The sequence below is a fragment of the Caenorhabditis remanei genome, chromosome X (assembly GCF_010183535.1).
Source record: "Caenorhabditis remanei strain PX506 chromosome X, whole genome shotgun sequence".
NCBI classification, from domain to species: Eukaryota; Metazoa; Nematoda; class Chromadorea; order Rhabditida; family Rhabditidae; genus Caenorhabditis; species Caenorhabditis remanei.
In genome coordinates this window covers 5,278,438-5,302,165 of record NC_071333.1, presented here as the reverse complement: position 1 = coordinate 5,302,165, position 23,728 = coordinate 5,278,438, and the positions used below count along the sequence as shown (strand labels likewise).

General features: G+C 36.9%; 5 protein-coding genes and 1 pseudogene across 6 annotated transcripts; 3 read left to right on the top strand and 3 right to left on the bottom strand.

The window, feature by feature from the left end:
• Positions 1 to 356: 356 nt before the first annotated feature.
• Positions 357 to 2,105, top strand: GCK72_023005 (uncharacterized protein; the record flags this gene model as incomplete). Its single annotated transcript, XM_053735177.1, has 9 exons — positions 357 to 455; positions 502 to 723; positions 772 to 931; positions 1,001 to 1,119; positions 1,171 to 1,392; positions 1,440 to 1,495; positions 1,549 to 1,816; positions 1,861 to 1,975; positions 2,071 to 2,105. The coding sequence occupies 9 exons, from the start codon at positions 357 to 359 to the stop codon at positions 2,103 to 2,105; spliced, it is 1,296 nt and encodes a 431-aa protein (XP_053578743.1).
• Positions 2,106 to 2,849: 744 nt separating this feature from the next.
• On the bottom strand, positions 2,850 to 3,222 carry GCK72_023004 (uncharacterized protein; the record flags this gene model as incomplete). Its single annotated transcript, XM_003095291.2, has 3 exons — positions 2,850 to 2,975; positions 3,026 to 3,107; positions 3,158 to 3,222. The coding sequence occupies 3 exons, from the start codon at positions 3,220 to 3,222 to the stop codon at positions 2,850 to 2,852; spliced, it is 273 nt and encodes a 90-aa protein (XP_003095339.2).
• Positions 3,223 to 6,676: 3,454 nt separating this feature from the next.
• Positions 6,677 to 8,420, bottom strand: GCK72_023003 (uncharacterized protein; the record flags this gene model as incomplete). The annotated part of the gene is made up of 4 exons (XM_053735176.1): positions 6,677 to 6,814; positions 6,859 to 7,224; positions 7,860 to 8,018; positions 8,346 to 8,420. The coding sequence occupies 4 exons, from the start codon at positions 8,418 to 8,420 to the stop codon at positions 6,677 to 6,679; spliced, it is 738 nt and encodes a 245-aa protein (XP_053578742.1).
• Positions 8,421 to 13,092: 4,672 nt separating this feature from the next.
• Positions 13,093 to 13,502, bottom strand: GCK72_023002 (uncharacterized protein; the record flags this gene model as incomplete). The annotated part of the gene is made up of 3 exons (XM_053735175.1): positions 13,093 to 13,234; positions 13,283 to 13,398; positions 13,449 to 13,502. The coding sequence occupies 3 exons, from the start codon at positions 13,500 to 13,502 to the stop codon at positions 13,093 to 13,095; spliced, it is 312 nt and encodes a 103-aa protein (XP_053578741.1).
• Positions 13,503 to 16,504: 3,002 nt separating this feature from the next.
• On the top strand, positions 16,505 to 18,332 carry GCK72_023001 (uncharacterized protein; the record flags this gene model as incomplete). Its single annotated transcript, XM_053735174.1, has 8 exons — positions 16,505 to 16,550; positions 16,595 to 16,674; positions 16,763 to 16,956; positions 17,013 to 17,094; positions 17,146 to 17,370; positions 17,836 to 18,026; positions 18,077 to 18,158; positions 18,207 to 18,332. The coding sequence occupies 8 exons, from the start codon at positions 16,505 to 16,507 to the stop codon at positions 18,330 to 18,332; spliced, it is 1,026 nt and encodes a 341-aa protein (XP_053578740.1).
• Positions 18,333 to 21,359: 3,027 nt separating this feature from the next.
• On the top strand, positions 21,360 to 22,506 carry GCK72_023000 (annotated as a pseudogene). The gene is made up of 3 exons: positions 21,360 to 21,424; positions 21,474 to 22,159; positions 22,427 to 22,506. Coding segments are annotated over exons 1-3 (831 nt in total).
• The last annotated feature ends 1,222 nt before the right edge of the window (positions 22,507 to 23,728 follow it).

Genomic DNA, 23,728 nt, shown 5'->3' with positions numbered 1-23,728 from the left:
AACTCGTCCACACAGTGCCTACTCTCTGCCTACTCTGCCTTCTAGAATGAGAGTCTTCCCAGAGCACCGTAGGGTGAACGACCCCTTCTCTTGCGTCGCAAGAAAGGTGGGCAAGTGCGCTCCACTGAACCACCACCTTTTTGGCGTACAGAATGTATTCATTCGAAAGCGAGACATATGTGTTTTCTTTCTATTTGCTCTTGTTATCCGACCTTTTCTTTCTTCATTTTAAATTTTGCTTCTTTGTATTTTTTGCAGACGATTTTTTATCGATTTTTTTGTTTTCGGAATAATCTTATTTGTATTTCGCTGCTTTTTGTTTGATTCGCTCACATAAATGTTGTTTTCAGGTGGCAATGTCGGAACCGACGCATAAAAACGACGATACAAAATGGAAAATCTTTTCAATGTCTGATAAAACACTCGGAAAAGATCCGAAGTATCCCAACTCGTTGGTGAGTTAATATTCCATAAACTCCTGAATTAATTACGTAATTACAGACCAACTGGGTGATCTCGGATGGAAAATCCCTTAAGCTGCTTCCCAATCACTATGCACTCCCAGAAGACATTCGCAAAACTCAGAAAATGAATTATTTTTTGATCGATTACCGCGAATTGCGTGCAATCAAAAGCGTGGAATCGAGTTTACCGGGATTCACCTGGAAAACGTGTGCAGACTTCTTCGGGACTTTTGAGACGTTTGCAAAGATGCTAAAAATGGTAATAGTTGCTTTAAATTGTCAATGTTTTGATAAAGTTCATTTTCAGTTTGGCGGTGGTGTCCAGAAGAAATTTTACCTTCGTGTAATCTCTGCTAATGTGATGGGCGACGAGCAACCAGGGGATTCTCGAGTTTTTGCTGATGAGGTGGCAATTATGATCCCATTTTTGAGAGAACAACAGGGAATGCCTTTCGAAAACGGTGCAGGTTAGTATATTGAGTTGATGTTATAGTTTCCAAAACAAAGCCCGAGTGTGAAGAAAACAAAAATTTCAGATGAGCATGATAAAATTTTCAAAAGGTTCAATCCACTCCTCCAATTTTATTCCACTATCACGCTCGACGACTTGGAAAAGTTGCTCAAAGAATATGATGTTGACAAGTCGTTATTAACAGTAAGCGTTCAAAATATAGAACCCCAATTACTATATTACTTATTCTTTCAGCTTGTGGACGATCCCGTTCATGTCATCGGATGGAGATCACTTGAAATGACGGGTACACCGTTCAAAGTCCTAAATGCCATTAGTTTTCCTATCATCAGCAAAAAACAGGCGATACTGTACATGTTTCAACACTTAGTTTGCGGTGTGAATTGGGAAGAAGTTTCACTAGGTGTTCGTTCCCATATTATTGGGGTCGTCGGTATGTGCAGTGTAGGTCCAAATGTAAGCAGTCAAATAACATGTTACTGAACATTAGTTTGAATATTTAGGGCGATTACTTGGCCTTTGACGCTGTTGTCAACCTCATTGTTCTTGTGAATCAAATGTACCCCAATTTCCACAACGACAAAAAACAAAGGTTGACATAATGTATCACAGCCGTTCTCCAAATGATCTGGTTGGTTATGACGAGTACAAAGAAATTGCTGCAGCGTTCAACTTGCCGGTTTACGTATTTGTGAATATGAACTTGCCGGCTCTGCCAGTATGGATGCTCAGAGCATTGCTCACTCTCGGATGGCTTCACAGTATAGTTCAAAACGATGCCAAGTTGCACGATTTTGTCGCTGGTATTGCTGAGGCAACCATAACTGCTCTCATGGCTACAATTCCGAAAGTTGATCGAAAGTTCATTAGAGATGTACAGGTACATAGAGTTACGAAATGCATGTATCACTAGAATTTTTCCAGAAAGAAGCTCTTGGCTACATTTTTAAACAACTTGGATTGAAAGAAGAACAAGGCAAGGTTTTAGGTGTCCATGCCCAGCAACACGAGGAAGAGAATGTTGAGAAACCAGGAAAGAGTAAGTATCATACAGAGAGGGCATGTTGCAAGAATCACGATTGTTCGAGCACCTGACCACTGACTGAACTGACACTTTACTTCATTCTCTTTCAGATGGAAAGACCGCAGGACAAGATGATAAGTCATAAGATACTCCCACAGAGCTGCTGTTGTTCGAGCGTAATATTTTCACTTCATACTCTACGGGTGCTAATCTTTTATCTGGTTGTCGCCATCACGTCTCAACTTTATATAATTATCCAGTTTTTCTTAGTCACAATTATATATCCATTTCATGCCTATCTTGTTTACAATTTTCATTTTTCAAATAAACTCCTTTTCTGTATTTTTGCATTTTTATGATTTCACGATTGTGCCGGTGTTTTTCTCAACATTCCAGTCACCGACGTTAGTGTTCTTATAACCGCCATTTGCTTTGAAATTTCCATTGGTTACAGTAATAAGACGCTCACCGTTATCATCTCTATCTTAGTCATCGATGTTAGCGTTTGTATCAAAAAATTTTTCACATGTTTTATTGAGTACTGTAACACGCTTATCACCCCTATTGAAAGAAATCCCAGAAAAACATAGTACCACACAGGCTATTTTAAGCAGTTCCAGTTGTTGTACTCAGAAATCGTATTCGAAGGTTTATATGCACAGAAAATGAAAATGTATGACATGATAAAATCCCAGGAAAAAGGTGAAGAAAAACCGGTGGACTAAAACAATTGTTTTGTAATAGTACATTGAGAACTATATGGAAACTCATTACCTAAAAAAAACAGAGGGTCATATCAGAACAACAAAACAGTTAAAATACAATTACAATGATCAATGCACAAGAAAATGACATTCATTGTATTTTTCATGAACTCTTCATCGCTGGTTCATTCATTAAATTTCTTCGTATAAACGAAAGCCGCTCTTGGTGGATCGTCGTAGTAGGTTTCGTCTCTCTCAGTTTCAATAAAACCGTGTTGTTTGTAAAACTGCTGAGCAGTGGTATTGCCGACCTGAAAAAGCCGAATAAATTGTTTAATAATAAGACAAATCAAAAACTCACTTCTACATGCAACTGAATATCTTTCTTCATGGCTCTGCCGAAAGAAATCGCGTATTGAATGAGTGCTGAACCGACTCCTTGTCTGAAAATACTTGAATATTCTGATTATCAACATAATATCATCATTGTCACCTTCTGTATTCGACTCGAACTCCGATCAACGATATGTACACCACTCCGTTTTCCAATTCACACATAATGGAAACCAGCTAGTTGATCATCAATGTAGGCGATTCGAACTAACTCTCCCATTTTGTAAGCAATATCAAACATATTCTCGTGAAAGATGTTTGGAAATACAGATTCAACGAGCGTCTGGAGGTTCTGAGAATATTATAAACTGCTAATATTACTTTTTTTCATGTAACTAACCGAATTAATTTCTTGTGTGACTTCTCGAAAAATGACAGAGTTACTTCGCGCACTCGTCCCAGGTTGTTCTCCGTTTGCACACACTGTCGACATTTCTCCTTCTGCGCGTTTTTTTTGCTTTGTTTTTTAGTCTCTCTGATACTCGTTTGCTCATTTTGTGACTGGCGTCGTTTCTTGTTGAAGCTTGTTGCACGCACGCGTTTCCTTGTAGTTACTGGTTTGCCGTGGCGGCTGAAAATATGAAACTAGGAGTAAAAAAGTGTGTAGAAATTGCAGAAACAACTCAAAGTTATAGGAAATTCAGCACAAACGAGTACCAAATGTAAAGAATGAAAGCAATGTGACCGAATAGGAAGAGACGGCCCCCAACGGCGTGTTGTTTAGCAAGCGGAGTGTAGTTTGAGATGAAATGATAGAAGAGCGGTATGGTTGAGAACATGATACCATTAGAAGAAGTTGCAATGCATACTCTAAAAAAAGCGGGAAAAAATCGAAAGACGAATTCGTTCTCTTTTAATGATATCGTTTTTTGAACTTTTTAAAAAAATTTTGCGCTGTCATGATGTGCGAAGTCAGAGTTTGTTGTCAACTTTACCAGAGAATGTTCTCAGTTGCCAACTTGAAGGTCATCTGAAGGCCCCCTAAGGTTTTGCCCACAAAACTAGGACCTTCAGAACCTTCGTTACTCTCTGTTCTACTCACCTTATTATTATTCTCCTTTATTTCCTGTTATCAGGCTTATTATATACTCATTAACAATTAACTCTAATTCAAATACCCTCGCAAAGTAAATACACAAGTGCGCTCCCCTGCACTTTTCTAATCCTCCACTCTCTCACTGAGAGATTCCCACACCCACTCATTCAGTTGCGAATAGTTTCGTATATGCGAACAGGTGCAAGGAGGAGCGCGCGTATTTGTTGTGAGTGCATTGAATGGATTTTCCATCTTTTCCGAAGGTTTTTTGGGTGCATTGTCACTCTTTTTACCCTTCGCCATCAATGACAACACCCGCACGCACTCCTCGCAGTCACCTGCTCGTCATACCGTCAACTTTATCATTTTTATCTTCTTTTTACCTTTTTTGGTGCTTTATCAAGGGATTCCGAGATAAAGAGCGTAATAAATGGGGCATTGTATACATGTGTACTGTTATTTCCGGTTGCATAGCTTATCTTACACAAAAATAGCCATTATTCATATTAGATTGCGTGATAATAACGGATTAGGCAATAGTCTCCGACCGCTCTTACTTGCCTTCTCCACAGAAATTGCCCAACTGGAGAGCACATCTCTATTAATAATGGGGACAGGATTTTCTTTGCATTAAAATCCATACCGAACTCTGTGAGAGGTACATTTCCAGGAGATCAGTAAGTTTTTTAAAACTCTGCCTGTCATTATAAAATCATAATTTTTACAGATCTCCCATTCAGTGTTATACTGTACGACATGGCATTCCCGATAGAGAAATTAACTGTTTCTTTGTGAGAAAAGCTTGGATCACCGAACTTCACATCAAAATTGACCCACGAGGATTTGCCACCGAATACTGATGAATTGTTATTTTGAGATATTTGCAGTCAAAAACGTGTTTTCTCGTTTGGAACTTCATTCCATTTTTTTGCATTGCAAAATTATTGTAATTGATCAAAAATAATGAAACTCGAAATTGTATTTTAATTTTTAATCTTTATTCCATTTTCAGAGCAATTCTTATTCTCTCAAAACTCTCTTGTTTACTGAAACCCAACATGAAATGAAGCTTTCTAGATATCTTTGACAAATATGTCTACTGCAGTTTTTGGTTTTTTTATTCAAAATACATCTGATGTCACTATGTTTCCAAAAGAGGGAGAAATGACTGCCGATAATCCTTGTCATTGCCTCACATGCCACACCAACCGGCTTCTTGTTGTCATGGATACTTTTACTCCCGATTTTTTTGATATACATAGTGCGCCATAAATAGTGATACGCAACTCTGCTGCAACGCATTCACAGTAGTCGCGGCGCTACTGATTTTTTTCATTTCTTTATTTATATGTTTTTGTTTCCCCAAAGTTTCAGGTTTTTATTTTAATTTCAAAAGTAATTACGGCCGCTTCTGCATACAATACCACCATCATCAACTGTTCGCGTCAAGGAATGGTGCCTGCCATGATTGTTGAGAAGCTCGGAGGTTCCCGAATGCTTGACAATCAATCGTTTGAAACGTATTGGTACACTCAATGACCTATCAAGGAGTGTTCGTCCGACAAGTATTGTGTTTACGGATGAAAAATGTTTACTATCGATACAAACAAGAACGGCCAAAACAATAGGATTCTAGCAAGAGACTATCGGACAGCATGTCAGAATGGAATATTCTGAATAAGACATCTCATCCAGCTTCTGTCATGGTCTTTGGTGGAATCTGCTCATATGGCAAGACTCCTCTGATTTTCGTGGATCCTGAAGCCGAAGTCAATCAAGAGACTACAGTTTTTTTCCCCATTCCGAAAACTTATTTTGGACATTCCAACAAGACGGAGCGCCTTATCGTAATCCAGTAGTCAAGACTAATAGGCCTTCCAAAAACAGTTTTTCTCGTTTCGAGCAACAATGAAATTCCACTATGTTTCCTTCCGAGATGGAAGCCTAATGCAAAACCGGAAGAGGGAAATGGAGTCAAAATAAGATATGTCTTTAATGGAGTCAAAATAAGATATGTAAGGAATGTTAAATTAACGGAAAACCCAAGAAATAAAAGTTTTTCGGACTGACCCAATAAGCCTAATTTGTTCTTTAGATGTGGGGGTAAAACTGTACATCCATTTTTTGAAGGAAGTGTCATACTAACTTGGGTTGTGTGACGCTTCTTGAGAATCATATACAAGACAGATTTGGACGAAAAATTGTGATAAAAACACATAATTTTGCAGAAAACGTTTTAAGTTACTACGTCGCTGAAGTCGCTGCGCATCCAGCAGGTAAGGTTGTCTTAATCAAAAAAAATCAAATTTCAGAGCATTGTGGTGCAAACAAAACATTTTCTGTTATCAGGAAATCTACGTTCACCATTGTTATCCAATCATACAAGTGCAATTCACTCTCTTGTGCCTTTTTTGACCCAGGATATAAACATTGAAGGCATTGTATTAACGCTGTTGTGTTACAAAAACCTTATTGAAAATAAGAAAGGAAATGCGAAAGAATGGAAGAACTTGATAAATATTCAATTGTTATGTAAAACCTGTTTAGATACATTATCGGACATGGAAGAATATAAACTGTTTGTTATTCTGAAAACGAGCTGTTGTCTCCGTAATAACCTGTTTCTGGCGGGGAACTTCCTTCTGATGGAGAGATCATAGATGCCAGGTCAGATGATACAGAAACTGAGTTAGCCGCATTGGTTTTTTTGTCTTCGAAAACCTGAAAATTCCAAATTGAAAAAAATCATAAAGCTTGTTAGGCACCTTGAATCCAAGAAGAACCAACATGACCATGAAAGTGCAGTACATGTACCACAAGTTGATGAAGGTTGGGAAAAAGTATATAGAGCAGTAGAACAAGGCAATAAAAATGTGATAGCACATATGTATTAAACAAATGTTATTTTTCTTTTCTATCCAGACTTCTTGAAATGCTTCGAGAATGAGTGGCATTGAAATGTAATAACATGCCAAGGCAGCCATTGCAATTTGAGTCAAAATCAGCAGTATTGGCCCAATCGCGTTTTTATATACGGCAATGACAGATCCAACAAGAGTAGTAAAAAAGATAATCCCTAGAATTTGTACTCTTTCTGGAGTTGGCTCGATTTCTTGGTCCATGTCGAGACTCTGAAAAACTTTCCAAATTGAGGGCGCTTCCGAGGATAATGATCTTTTCATTGTCATCGAGTTTTCATTCGTAAAGCTCTCATGTTATATATTTGCTAAAAACAACATTTTTTCACAGAATCTTGTAAGTACAAGAACGGTCTGTTCTACATTGACTAAGTAGCAAACATACAACCCTCTTATATTGCTATTTTTCTCATACATTTCATGTACCATATACTGATTTCAAACGTGACAAACTAATTTATTTTTGTTAAATAAAGTACTTACCAAAATGTTTTCAAGGGAGAGAACAGAAATTTGTATATTTGATATTAAAGACAACACCTTAGCATTTTAATGTCAAAAAAATTAGACAGTTTTGATAACAGAAAATGCTTGTAAAAATTAGACGTAATTAATATTTATGAATTAGCTAATTCATTTCATTTGTTCCATGATCTAAAGCCTAATTCACATATTTGCTAATTTTTGTAAAAAGTGGCCACCTAAAAAGCAAAGATCGCTTTATACACTTCCCAAGTTATAGCATAATCTAATCACGGCAATCTTCAAGTGGGTAATTCTCAAATTTTGTCAATCCTCGCAAGTTTCTCTTATGTTGATCTCTCCCAAAAAATTATTAAACCACTCACCGCCAGTTCTCCTCGCCAAGCACTGACAGCATATCGGAGCATCATTTGGAAAACAGTAAGATCAAGAACAATTTGAAGAAGTACGTATCCCACTACATTGATCACTTTGGCTTCATAGCCTTTGGTGCTTGCATTGAACGTATTTCTAGCAGTTTTCCACTGAAAATGGGAAATTGTTTCATTTCATGATATGCCTTGACATCAGTACAATAACTCACAAATAAATTTTCTCTCTTTATTTCATTGTTTCTTACAACGTTTGAACCGAGGAGGGGAATTTCAACTTCCATAAAGAGTGAAGAAAGAAGAATTAGATCATAAAAACTTTGAAATAGACTAAAAACACTGAACGAAAATAATTCGCAAGCGCTCATAAAGTTTCGTATATAAAAAAGAGATAAAATCATAATTGAGTAGTTTTACTCGTGCGGTGCGCTCATAAATCTACATAACTTCGAAAGTGGGGAAAACGTTGCCTGGACTCACCAAATTGGGCGATTCACTTTTTGGAAGAGATCTGATTTCTTCGCATGAAGTGCTGGCTAAAGAATTGGTGTTCATTTGGATATCTGATTTATCTGAAAGCCTTTATTAACTCTGATATATGTGAAAACAAATGCAGGAATAGTCCAGGGCAGTTTAGATTGAAATATGCGAGTTTATAGAATACGAGAAGGTAGTAGTAGCCCATCTCCGTAGATACGTCAGAAGTCCAATTCAGATATGATGTATCCATAGCAACTGGCAACATTTACTTCTACTACAAATTCGTTACACAAAAACTGTTTGGAATAAAAAAATAACAAGAAGATTATAAAACTTTGCATTTCATTTAACTTACAGTAGTTTTTCGACACTTACAGTAACCCTCATAGCTACAATAGCTTTCGATTTTCTAAAATATTGTGAAACAATCAGAGTAACACGATAATTCTAGAAAAACCAAAGATTTTGTACAGTAATCTTTGATTACCTTACAGTACTCGAGAGATCTAAAATACAAAATTCTGCAAACCTTAATTTTCATAAGGAGAAGAAAAGTTAATTTTCTTAATTAAACTAATTGATTATTTATTTAAATTCGTTTTTTTTTCATTTAGGAAGATTTAGATTTGAGACTATAAGCTCTTTCTCCTTTTAAGTGAAAAACGGCTCTTCACGGCACTCTCTCAGCTCTTAATTATGGGAAACTACATCAATCTATCTATCTAGTTGGCACTTTGATTGCCACGTCACGCGTATTCATCCACCTCACTAAAATCAGAAGAAAAGAAAACAAAAATAAACGAAAATAAAAATGGCTCCTTCTGCGAAATGAAAGTGTCACTTTGGGGAGACTAACTGAGGAGCCGAAAATAAATGGAGGGCACCTCACTATGAGCAGAAGGATGGGTGCCCTCTTTTCACCCCGAAAATGGATCGTTGTGAAGGACAACCGTTTTATTGTCATTTTTCTTATTGAAAAATTAGAAAAAGAGGAGATGGGGAGATGCGGGGGGTGAAGCGATGAAAAGAAATAAATGAGGTTCCGTCTGTTGGTCATAGGAAAAGAGAAGATTTTGGAACATTTATTTTCAAAGTTGGAGAAGATCATTAAAATGAGCAGCTAAAAAGCAGCTTTAGAATAGTTTCTAGAAGGAATTTCAAAAAAAAACGTTTTAAAACGTTTAAATAACTATTGAAAAATAAAAGTACAATCCTTTTTTGTTTTTGTCGAAACTGTCACTATTCTTACTGAAAAAGAAGTATAAATGTGAGAGAGAGTAACAATTTTATCTAATTTTGGTTAAAACTAGAGCATAAACTCTTTATTTTGAACCTGATCTCTTGGTAATCACAATAAGTTGCTGCTAATGAGTAAGAAGTGTAAGTTGTGAAAATAAAACGTGACTAATTATAATCTGTGAATGAGTTGTGGTCGCATGTGGATGTATTTGTGACTAACAAAAATGAATAGAGTTCAAATGATTAGACATCGTATCCCAAAAAGTAGTTTTGAGCAGTCGTAATTCTCAAGAGTTTTGTGAAGTTTGATACGGAAAACATGATTTTAATCAGAATTTTTGAATAAATAGCTAAGATTTTTTACTTAAATTACAAAGAATAAAAGATTAAAAAATGAAAAGTTATTGATTTTAAATCTATAGAAGCCATCCTAAGAGACCGTTCCTTCAATTTCTTCCAACACGCTCGCCCATTCGACATCTCACCTTTTGGAAAAATTGATTTATGCTGCAACATCGTAGTTCAAGGAAAGCTGAAATTGCATGCGATCCCTGTATCTATAATCTATCAAATACCTTTCTGAGTCCGAAGTTGTAAAAGAAAACAAAATTTTGAGACAGTAATAATAGTTCAAACTGAGTCAATGACAACTGATCGTATTCAGTTGAAAATGTCCATCCTTGTGAGTGTGCCATGGTTACACTGATTGTTTCACAAAGTTACATTCTATTGGGTCGTACAGCTCATTTTTATTTCAGAAGTATTCAGCGTAGTATTTACCGGGCTACGCAAAATTACCCGCACAAAAGTTTAACGCCATGCGGCTAGGCGTTTGATGCAATTCTGGCGCGCGTATTTTTTAAATTTTTGTTAACTATTATGTTTTTCACCCATTCTGTCAAAATTCAGATCGATCGGTTTTGTTTTAGGTAAATGGCACCGCCGAGTCCACATCGCTCTTCCATTTTGCGCCTTTTCGAAGCAGGAGTCGCTCCGGTTGTCATCATTAAACGGCTCGGAGTCCCAAGTAAAACCGTCTATGGCTCGATTTCTTGTTTTAAAAAGTTCGGCACGTTCTTAGATAGATGTGGGAAAGGAAGACTCCAGATAGGATCAAAGCAGTGAAAGAGAGAATCAGAAAAAAACATCAGAAAAATGGCAAAAAGTATGTAAATTAGTCGACGTTCGTGTAAGAAAAACAGTCATTCTTTCGGAGGCTACAACCAAGACACGGCTCGAAAGATCAAGAAAGCTGCTTCTGCGCACGCGCAATGACGAACACTTGGTTACGCTGTTCTCTGATGAGAAGCTGTTCAAGCTTCTCACCCCGCTAGTGTGATGATTTTCGGAGAAGTGTGCGCTGATGGCAAATCACCATCAACAAGGAATTCTGCATTTCGCAGATTTAGAAAATAAATGTTTCCCCTGGGCTCAGAAGACTTCAATGGAAGTAATTGGGTGTTCCAACAAGACGATGCTCCAGCACACAGAGCCAAGTTGTCGCAACAGTTGTGCAAGACTCATTTGCTTGAGTTCATACCAAAGAACGAATGACCACCGTCGTCGCCAGACCTCAATCCTTTGGACTAATCAATCTGGGGGGTTTTGCAAAACAATGTCAACTCTAAACCCCACTCATGTATCGAGGACCTGAAGAAGATCCTGGTCAAGGAATGGGACGCTTTGTCGCTAGATTACCTGCGTGTAACCATCGACACATACCCTAGACGTGTTCGTGGTGTCATCAAAAAGAGAGGAGGTCGGATGGAACAACGTTAGATGATAATTGTTGTTATGATTACGAATAAACTTCTTGTTGATTCCCATGGTTTTCTAATTTTTACTTTTTTTTAGATATAGCACTTATAGATATTGGGGGTTAATTTGAGCGACCCTGTAGTCAGTTGTTTGATTTTTTCCACTCAACATCAAACAACTATATAACTGAAGACCTCAGAATGCATAGATAAGGGGTGCAATCGAATTGTTCTAAAGTTTTTGTGTTTTCATATGAATATTCAAGAACATTATTTACATGATCAGAAAATGTTGTATGGTTTTGTATATACGTTTTTACTTATGTTAACCAGGTTGAAATTTTTATCAGGTATAAGTTCTATTCCCCACTAATGTTTTCGTTTTCTGTTTTTATAATTTGTTGCATCTTCTCGACTGTTTCTTTTTCTATGAAATACCGAACAGAAAACGTTGAGGAAGAGTAATGACTCTTGTTCTTTTAACTCGTTGTTTCTTTCCCAACACCTACCCGCATCATTTCCTTGTAAAACGTCAACGACGAGAAAGTATTGTCGTGTAGGTTACTGAAAGCGAGGATTTTGAAAGCGAGGAAATTTGAACAAATCGCCAGCTTATTCATTTTTGCTTAAATTAACTTGCTATTTTCATCGATGAATTTATCCGGCGATTTTAAAATGCTGAGAGCAAGATAAGATCACAAGCGTAGATCCGACAATTAGATTTACTTTTGTTACCCTCTCTCCAAACTCAAGATATGGAAAGAAATATGAGACAGAGCAAGAGAAATCAATTAAAACATGAATACCTACTCATTCAAAGATTGCAAATATTGGATGATGAATAGTAAAAGTTTATTCGATCTCTGTATAGAGAATACTCCAAAAGAAACCAGCTTGTTTTTAAAAGTATTTATTCTAATTTTAAAATTCTACATAGAGAGTATGTCTGTTGTTTTAACAATACGTACTTCTCTTATCTTGTCTTCTTGTTTTTCTTTTTGCTGTCTCTGCCAGAACAAACACTCATGAAAATGGCGGAATAACCAAACCTCCCATTTCCCACTTTACTGAAAACTTATTTCTCAAACTTGTTGTCTAGGAAAAGAAAATAGGTATGCGAAGGGACAGGTGTGTGTTTGCTGTTCCATTTGCAATAAAACCTGCATTAAATGTTTGGGTTTGACGAAGATTATGGGTAATAGCGTACCATCCTCGGAGACGGAAACAATATTTTTGTGTCCGAGGGATGGGAGTATTACGTGGACGATTGTGATATTAATTCTGTTTGTAGCAATTAGTATGTCGGATTAGTAGAGGGAGTGAGAAGATACGCAACTAAAAGAAAAAAGACTGCAAAGGTCTCGTGTGCCTGTTCGTCCATATGCTTCTATTTTCACATTATTGTTAATGACCTACGGATTCTTGGAAAATAACCCGTTTTGTTTTATACATAGAATGTTGGATAGCACTTGTTTGCAAAACGAAATAATTGAACAGAAAAGCGACAAGGTACTAAAGAATTACAGTCTGAAAATGTCGGGGCAAGGCATCGTCAAAAAATTCTGAATGTTTCGAAGAAGCAAGGTTTGTAAAGTTCTATGTCAAAAGTAGACAATAGCTTTAAAACATTTAAGAAAATGAGAACTGAAAGAAGTCAAAAAACCACGGAAAGATCAGAGAAACAGAGTATACATAAGTCTTCGAGAGTTGAAAAAAGTTTATTAAAAAATGGCCACATAAATCTTTTTTAGTCAGCCAGCCTGGGTAAGATTGGAGGAAACTGTCGAATCATCACCAGAGTGCGTGAATTTTCTGTACTCTCCAATGACTACAGCCTTCACTATTCCAAAAACAAGTTTAAGTTCGAATGATACGACGGCGCAAAAGATAAAACTGCAAAAAATCATTTTTCTAAACCAAATTCGATTTTATTCCACATACAAGACAATGATGAACCCAATTTTCGCAATGAGACTGAATCCTCCTTCGTCATTGTTTGGAAGATGATCAGTTTCTTGTTGATCTTGTAGTTCTCCATTTTCAGGTGGCGCTCGGTTCTTAAAATAAAACAGCATCATAAATCTCATACGTTAAAAATGTTTATTACCTGAGCACCCATTTCACCCATTTCAATGTTGACATCATCTCTCAAACTTGTCATTATTGTTGAAGATATAAACTTCTGTAAAATGTTTCATTTTGTAAGCAAAAATATGCAAAGATCAAAAAACGAGAAAGTAGCATAGGAAGTACTAAAAAGAAACGTTAATCTTTTGAATCTCTGCGTCTAACTGAGAGAAGAGTCATGAGAGCTATCACCCGACTCTTCTGGATATTTATTTCAACGGTAACTATGGAGATTTTGACATGCGTAAGCGGATGACGAATTCACTGAACCATGAAATTGAAATTTCGTTCAAAAGCAAAACACTCGAATATCATTCAATATATTTGCAGACTAGAGGAAAATTGTGCTTTTGATTAAAAAAAATAAGATTTATTAGTTAGTTTCGACGAAAATGACAGTTTAAAGAAAATATCGAAACAAGAAGATATACAGCATGTGTATTCATGGGTTTGTCTTCTCTACGTGAATTTCGCTTATAATTTTTTAAGATTATCTTACTGAGCATTTGCTTGAAATATTAAAAAATCATTAAAGCATTAATATTAAAAGATTGATTAAATTAATACATATTTTAGATTTGTGTCCTCATCAGGGTTATTTTATGTCGTACAAAAGGAAAAAAGGAAACTGGTCGGGTACCATTTAAGAACCGGATTTGATACATATTGGTACCACAATTTTCAGTTTTTTGTGTTCTCAGAAATTGAGCGGCTAGTCTGTTTCAGCAAATGCAATTCTATGTCAAAAAATCAGAACTGTCTCTTTCTTGAATTTTTGTTCGGGAAATTTTTTTTGTTTGAGAGAACAGTAAAACGCTTAACGTTATCTCTGATTGGTGCGAGAAGTGGAAACTACAACTAGCTGAAAATAAAACAGTAGTCTTACATCTTGGTGCAAGCAACCCACACATAGATTATTTCATAGGAAACTCTAAACTAGCGTCTGCCAATATTGTCAGAGATCTTGGCCATCTTGTCGATTGTGATCTGAGATTTGAAACCCACATTGCAAAATAGTCAACAACGCAAAATTCAACATTAGAAGAATCTTGAACAGCTTCCAATCAAACAATCCAAAGTTCTACTTCAAGCTGTTCAATATTAACATGTTTTACATAAGGAATTGAATAATGTTAATGCAAATTCAGATTACTTTAACCGCGCAGATTTTGATTCTGAGCCGTTTTGGAAAGTGTCAGTTTTGGAAAGCGACAGTTCTAAGCAAGGACAGATTTGAAAAGGATTCCCGTTCTTCTGACATAAATAAGTTATGGAAGACATACCAAGTTTATAGGTAGGCATTTTGCCACTGAAATACAACGAGCAACAAAAAAACAATATACCTTCCTCTATTCACACCGACTCACACGCTCCTGACACACATACCCCAGAAAAAATAATATTTCTTAGAAATATTGAAATATTGCCTACTATTTGACTAGACGGTGACTAAAATCTGTCTGTCTGGTAATTTCTTCCATTCTATTTTCTGCTGACTATTTGAACAAAACAATCGGCTTTCTGCACAAAGACAAGAAAATAGATTGGAAAGATGAAAAAAAAACCTCAGTTTTAAAAATTGGTATGAATTTGCAACATGAAAACTGTTTTACGATAGTATTCCAGTAAATAATCAAAACTCCAAGCCACTGCTTTACAATAAAAAAGAAACATTCAGATACAAAAAACCAAAAGCATGGTTTTTGAATTAAAATATCTAAAATGGACAAATTTTCTTTCTCATAATACATGAACTCTAATTTTTTGTACATTAACATTTTTTAAACATAATAGTACTTTTTTGTCACTTTGCGTAATCAGCATGAAAGCAATTTTTCACAAAGCATATAAAAGTTTTGCTGGAAAACTTTTTTTTTGAGTAGGTACCATCGCTCTTCAAAAAACAATACTAATCAGGAACTATGATTGAACTGTTTTAGCTTTAATCACGAAAACCAAAGAATGATGAACTTGAGATAGGTGTGTTCATTTTAATTTTGTTGTTTTTTGGAATATGCGTAACAACATCTTCTAATAGTCTCGCGTCCTTAATGTTACACCTTTTCTCCTATTTTATCCCAAACGACACTCCGCTCGCTAAACAGTACGCTCCACTGCCGACCGCTACTCTCTTTTCCCATTGTCATGCATTTTTCTTAGTTTCTTCATGTTTGAACTTGTATTGTCTCTAGCCCAACTTAATCTCTTCTCGTCTAGCCCAACTTAATCTCTTCTCATTGCGCCATCGTAGACTAAAAGCCCAGCTTCTCCTCCTATATAAATTTCTAAGCGGTACCTCATACTTTCCACACCTAGATTCGTACATCCGGTTTTCCTCCTCCACCCGTCGCCCTATGAATCTTATTTGTATTAAACCCAAGTGCTCTGACTTTTTTCCCACACCATTCCCATCTGGAATGCCATTACCTTCCAAAGCTCATATTTTCTCTCCCCTTCCGAGTTCAATACCCTAATCTCATCTAGTATCACACGCTATTAGAGCTTATTCTTATTCTGTACTCCCAAACCACCTTTCCCCGCATTACCACATTGCTCAATTCTTAATGCCTTCTTTTATTCCCCTCATACCGGTCATTATTTTTTTTTGTTGCCCCACTTCTCTCACTTTAACCCACCCTTTGAATGGTCTCGTGAGGGACTCATTCTCAGCCTCCCGCCCCATATATTGATAATTTTTTATAAGAATAAAATACAAATACAAATACAATACAAACGACACTCCGCTCGCTAAACAGTACGCTCCACTGCCGACCGCTACTCTCTTTTCCCATTGTCATGCATTTTTCTTAGTTTCTTCATGTTTGAACTTGTATTATTTCTCTCATTTCTAACTATGCCGATTTCATAGTTTTTGTTTTTGTTTTTCACCATAAATTTTCACATTTCCAGGCACCGCGGTAAGTAGCTATTAGAAAACGTGCAGATAGCTTTCAAAAAACGACGACAGTCACAAAATGAGCAAGCGAGCAGCAGAGAAACTGAGAAACAAACCAAAGAAATTCAAAGAATCAACAGATGAATAACCGGGACAATCAACAAGTGACGAGCAACAGCAAAATCTGTTGACAACGCAATCCGAGACTCCAGTTGCACTTTCAAATTCAGTTACCGACAAAGACGCCTTTCGAGAGACTGTACGTGAATCTGCTGTCGTCCTTGGTCAAATCACTCAAGATAACATTAAGGTCAGTTTTTTCTCAAAATTGAGACATCCCACAAGATGAGCTGTGTTCAATTATAGGTTATGGCGAAATATCACAATTTTTTTTTCAGATTCTCAAGACTCTTATTGATACAATTTTTCCAAGTGATTATACCACAGAGAACTATGAGGATGCTGATTCGATGGGAGAGTTTGAGAGAATTGCTTACTGTGGTGGAAAACCAGCTGGTGTTATTGTCTGTGATGCCGATAAGAGTGACATGTTGTATATTTCAATGATTGGAACTTTGACGCAATACCGAAAGTAAGTGTTTTATATTACTTTTTACTATTGTAATTTGATTAAATTAATTTTTCCAGGTGCGGCATCGGTTCGATTCTTTTGGAGCACGCAGTTCAACTCGCTCAAAAATTGAAAAAACCCATGTCGCTGCACGTTCGTGTAAGTTGCGAAGAAGCTCATTGAATCTGAAAATAGAAGTTAATATTGCAGGTAGACAATGTGAATGCCAAATCTTTCTACGAAAAGAACGGATTCATCGTGAAAGATTTTGTGGAAGAGTACTATAAACAAGAGCCAAAGGGTGCCTTTTTTCTTGTGAATAATACTCACGTAGAAGGAGAAATATCGAAAATTGTTGCAAACAGAGAACAACCTGGAACGAGTGCGCGAAGCAACTCTGTCATTCTTCGTGAAGTAACAAAAGAGACCGTTTCGGTTAGTACACTGATAACTTACTAATACTGTGCTCCACATAAATAATGATACGCCACTTTCCAAAATGTCAAATATCTGAAAAATGAGAAATGATGAAAATTAATCCATAACCGTATTCAGAACTTTATATCAGTGACATTTAGCTGTTTCATAGCAAAAACAAATTTGAAATGGCAAATTGAGAAAAATCCCATTTTTTCAATATTGTCGTTTATTCGCAATCCCCGTAATGAAACGTCACTCTCTTTTATGTGCATTGTTTTTTTTTTCATTGAATAGATCATATTAAAACATTGTTTTCTGCTACTTCATTGGTTTTCAAAGTGATCGGTCTTGGAAAATTGCCGGCCAATAATGAAAAATGCCAGATGGACACTAAAACTGCACAGAAATCAATCTCTTATTTTTGAAATTTTGGAGGGTGGCGTATATGTGGAGCCCTGTAATATTTCTCAATTGTTTCAGAATCTCAAGATGCTTATGGAAACCGTGTTTCCAAACATGTATCCTGACGTTAACTTTGACCATGCACACAAACTGGGAAAGTTCATCCGTATCGCCTATATCAATGAACAACCAATTGGTCTTATTATCTGCAGAATGGAGAAGGAAATGTTGTACATTGCGTTGATTGGAGTTCTAGTCGAATACAGAAGGTGAGATTTGTGAAATAACATTGACAATCAGTGAAAGTTCTAATTTTGAGACAAAGAGTCGGCTCAGCACTCATTCAACATGCGATATCCTTTGGTGAAACCATAAAGAAACACATTCATTTGCATGTACAAGTAAGTTGCTGTTTTTTTCCTTTATTTTTGAATAATATTTTCTTTTAGATTGACAATATCACTGCTCAGCAGTTTTACCAACAACACGGTTTTATTGAAACTGAGAGAGATTATACTTATTACGATGAGCCACCAAGAGCAGCATTCATTTATACAAAAAAGTTTAGTGAATAAGTAATTGATGAACAGGTCTACTCGTGCAAAATACACTAAGTGTCATTTTGTTGTATTTTAATTCTTGTACTTTAAATTTATTTGTTTTCGATGTTGTTGTGCTATAAGCCAACATTCTCGTAAATGCTGTAGGTTACTATCATTTTCTAAATTTTGAGTTTTCACGCTGTTTTCAGTTCATTCTCACAAAATCTTTGTTATTTTTTTCCGGTTTTTTTTCAAACCTTTTCCTGTGATTTTATCATGTTTTTCTATCTTTTGTGCATACAAATTTTCAAACACGATTTAATTTAATTTAATTTATTGACTGGGATAAAAATCATGAAAATATACAGGAGACCGGATCATGCCCCTCACGAGGCTAAAGACCTGGTAGGAGGGGAAATACGTGGAAAGCAAGATAATTAAGTCAGGAAGTATGGGGGAAAAAAATGGGGGAACGAGAATCAATTGATATGAGGAGAGAAGATATGAATGAAATAAAACGATTACGGTATAGCGATAATTGTAACTCTGTAACGATCACTGTAAATACCAATGAAGTAGCAGAAAACAAAATTTTAATATGATCAATTTAAAGGCAACAGAGAGTTGTTCGAAGCGTAGTCCTCAAGCAATGTTTCTATCGCAATGTTGACGTTCTTTTGAATGAAGAAACGTATGTCTTATCTTCTTGGTTGATTGTCTTTGTTGTTCAATTGAGCAAACGACAGGATCTTCTGAATGAGTGAGCTGTTCGTCTTCTGGTTGAGCTTTTGTCGAGCTCGAAGAGTGCTGGGTTCACTACTATTTTGCTTTCGCAAAGGAGTGTCCCTTTTTTGCTTTTGAGACTGGTGCGAAAATGCTCGAAGATCTGCGGGTGTCGTGTTCAAGCAGCGTAATTGCAAGAAGTGAAGTTTGAGTGAGCTTTGTGCAGAGCCTTTCTTCTTACTGTTCAGTTCTTTGTGAACTATAGTTAGGCAGGTCTTCCTCGACTAATCCATTTTTCATCTGCTTCAGACAGAACCAGTCAAGCCCACAGTCTGCCATCCGCTGTTTGACAAACACCAGGGCCAAGACTCACGATGCACCATAAACACAACTGACTGTGGTTTTTAATACATTTTATTAAACAATATAAAATTGACGCTTTCCTCTGGCCTTTTTTACCAAGCATCTAACCAGGGACGAGCGGCAACGCAAAATTTCGGCAGCCCGGCAATCCGGCAATTGCCGATTTCAAAAACCGGCAATTTTCGGCAATTTTTGGCAACTTTCGGCAACATGAAATAATTAGGGGTGTTCCTAAGTCGGGAGAAAAAAAAGCGAGCAAAGTACACTTTATTTTGCCAGTGACAGTTGTTTTGACTAAATGAGCGCATTTTCCCTTTTTTCCCCAAAAATTCTATTAGAAAAGCAATAAATATCAATTTTTGTATCACTTCTGTCGAATTCAGACTAAAAATTGAACAGATTTAATTTAAAAAACTGCAAAAAACATTGCCGAAAAAAAAGTCGGCAATCCGGCAACGGCAATGCATTAAAAAAAAGTCGGCAATTTCGGCAACGCGGCAACACGGCAACGGCATTGCCGTTCGTCCCTGCTTCTAACCATGCAAAAAATGAGATAGAAGAAGATAAATGATGATTCAGCAAGACGGTAAATTATCAAAAAGTAGTAAGATGAAAGGGGTATTTGGATAGAGTACAAAATTAGGCAATCCGTGTGTTTTCAACCAAGACTCGATCCTCCAGATTGCCAGAAATCTCATTCCTAGCCTACAGCTCACAATGCTTACAGACCTTGTTGACTCGAATTGCCTGAATCCACTAAATTAAGACCAGGAATATCAATTTCTGGGTTTAAAAAAGATTGAAATAGGAAGATTGAGTGCTGTAGGTTGTAAAAAATGTTAAAAAACAAACATGTACTGTACTCTTAAGATCAGAAAATAACTGTATTTTCTCAAAAATCATGAAAATCGCCAAAAAGTGCTGAAATTTCAAAATATCGCTGGAATATTTTGAAAACTATCGAGTAAGTATTCAGAAACATTATTAAAACCTGATTCATAAACAAATTTCTCCAAAAAATTTTTATTTTCGACATATTTTTCTCAAAACTTGGAAACATAGGTTTTTCGATACGCTGAATTCGGTTTTAATAACGATTCCCCAGGAAAATAACTCACTTTGCCGCATACACCGATTTTGGGGGGTGGCGCATATTTATGACGCGCACTGTATATAAGAGTCAAATCAATCATTAAGTTTTCAGATTTATTCCCGGATCTTCTAAGATCCCAATCAACAACGAGTCTAGAATCCAAGTGTATGCAATCGAGGATCCAGAAGAAGATGGTCGATTGAAAATTGTAATTAAACCAGTTCCGGGATTATGATCTACTACTTCAAAACATCAACATAAAACCCATTCCATGTTCATTCCATGAATTTTGAAATTATCAATTGTCTCATTTTGACCTCTTCACAATAAACGTTTTTGCACATTAGGTAATATCTGTTTGTTGAAAACAACTATTTTCAGGGTGGAATCAGAATATAGTCTTACAAGGAAAGTCTTTGGAGACGCCACTTTCAAAGTACCTATAAATTCGGCGCTCGGCTCGCAGAGATATTTAGCAGGTTTTAACTGCAGAAATGGACTCCCCGTAGTCGAAAATACCTATGACCGAATTTATAGATCATTTGAAAGCCGCGTCTCCAAAGATTTCCCTTGTTAGATCACTCGGCCAGACGGACACATTTGAGATTGAAATCGTTAAAACTGATTAAACGAGAAATGCATTCCACCTTATACCACACTTCTGTAGTAAGATTGTCTAGAGGCAGCAGGCTCACTTACTCTCCAGCCTAATTCCTATTTAGATATCTTCCCATCTGTTTTGTTATTTGCTTAACCTACGCTCTCATATTATCCCTTCATCTGTAGGCATTATGACGTGGCAGATGGTATCTGACCTTCCCCTCCCTCTCCTAGTCTCATTCATTCTCCAACATCATTATTCCCTTCATCCTCATTGGAAAATGTCTCTCCCTCTCTCTTATCCCGGCTTTCGAAGTATTCTGGAGCATTTGGAAGCAGTTAAGCGGTAAGTCTAGTTGATTTGTGTAGATCACTCAGTATTCTGTTGTTTTCAGAGCACATATCATTGCCCATTCCCCAGGTCTTCAAAGAGTAGTTAAGTTAATTCCACCTTGTCTGGAAAATCTCTGTATCGACTTTAATGAAATGACTATCAACAAATTATTGATTATATTTGATAAGGATGTGGTGAAATACGAGATGAATTGGAAAACATTCAGCCGACAGAAATTAAAAACTCAAGGGGATAAAATGAAGAAATTGGTGAACTTTTACATTTGTGGAAGATCAAAAATCCGTGTGAACAAGTTGGACTGGGTTCAAAGTTTGTTTCCAGACTTCTTGGATGTGGATGTGAAATTGAGAGTGAACACTTTGTATGCATTTTTTCGAGATGACTTTGAAACCTCACGTTCTTTCCTAGATTCTCATAGTTTTCCTCTGAAATCTGTGATTACTATCCCCAAGACCTCGAACTTTGACAGCCAAATTGTTGAGTCCGCGGAAACTCTTATTCTGTATCTTTTTACTGATCGAATACTCACTGTTGAAGATCTTAAGAAGCTAAACAACAAGACTGTGGTACTTAAATACTGTAGCTCCTCCAGAGTTGATTTGGTTCCATTGATTAAATATCACGTCGAAACTAAGAAAGTCGTCGAGATCACTTATATGATTGCAACACATATCAAAGTGATCAATGAGATGTTACGAGAGTTTGAACTTGCGTTTAGTCATACTTGTCATTTCATGGGCCGGCCCGGGTGGAAAATTTTAAAAAATTGAAAAAAAATTTGGAAATCGGCCCGGCCCGTGACAAGTATGATAATTATTGATAAGAATTTCATCATTTGCATTATACTGATTCTCCAAACAAAGTGTAATCAGTTTATCTATTTTTTGGAGTAATGGAGAGCGACCAATAATATGTGCACTGAAAACAACATAATAGTGAATGAATTACACGAATCAACTAGACTTACCGCTTAACTGCCTCCAAGTTTTCCAGAATACATCGAAGGGCAGGATAAGAGAGAGGGAGAGGCATTCTCCAACAGGAATGAAGGGAATAGTGAGGTTGGAGAGTGAATAGGAGAGGGACAGGTCAGATACCATCTTCCACGTCACAACGTCTACTGATGAAAGGAAAATAAGATACTGAAGGGGGTGTTAAATGCATACTTGCAAACCGGGCCGAAACGGGCCGACACGGGCCGGGGCGTAACTCGCGTCAAATGCAATGTTATGAGCTGAAAAATATACCAAAATGTAGATCTCGGTGAGTTCTATCTCCGTGGCCTACTACGGGCCGGATGGCTATTCGTTAATGTGCCGCGGGCCGGGCTAGAATGGCTTTTTTGGTCAATTTCGCGTTTTTTGGCACTTTTTCCCGGCCCGCGGCACATTAACGAATAGCCATCCGGCCCGTAGTAGGTCACAGATATAGAACTCGCCGAGATCTACATTTTGGTATATTTTTCAGCTCATAATAATGAGTTTGACGCGAGTTACGCGCCGGCCCGTTTCGGCCCGTTTCGACCCGGTTTGCAAGTATGGTTAAATGTGCAAATAACGAGATAGATGGAAGTCTGATGTCGTCGAAGGTATCTGTGAGCGAGAGAAAGAGATTTGCTGTGTGGTTTCTCTGTGAGGAGATTTGAAGGGCGAACACAGTCTGTTACTAAACAGTGCCTTTAGATAATCCTAATGTGGGAAAACGGTTTGAGCAAATAAATTTCCGGTGAAACCTGTATAATTATTTAGATGTCTGTTCTATTGAACATAAATCCAACAAGTGCCCGAATTCACAGTATTTGGATTCGAGTAATCTGAAAATTTCGGCTCTTTATGATTTAACGGGGGTTTTAAGAAGAGACGGGGGTTTTCAGAATAGACGGGGGTTTTGAGAATAAACGGGGGTTTCCGACAAGTTCTATTTACTTATACTAAGAAAACCCCAAAATGGTCAGAAATGACTACACTCCCTCCAGTATACATTTTTTTCATCGGCTTTTCCAATTTTTTTGGTTTTTTTGTTTTTTTTTCTGCATTTTCTTCTTTACTTATCTATTTTGTACGTCGCATTGTTTTTTGATTAGAGAAGTGTAATAATTGTCCTCCTTCTTCTTTTGCTCCACATTTGAAATCGACGAAACGGCGATGTTTCGGGCGAAATATAATCGAGATCATATGCTAGATCGTTCAACTGTTTGGGTTTTTGGATTGCTGGAAAGGAAGACTAATAAGGTAGATTCGATAATCCTGCTGCCCATAATCAGACGTAATCTGAAACCTGGTTTGATTTCTGAAA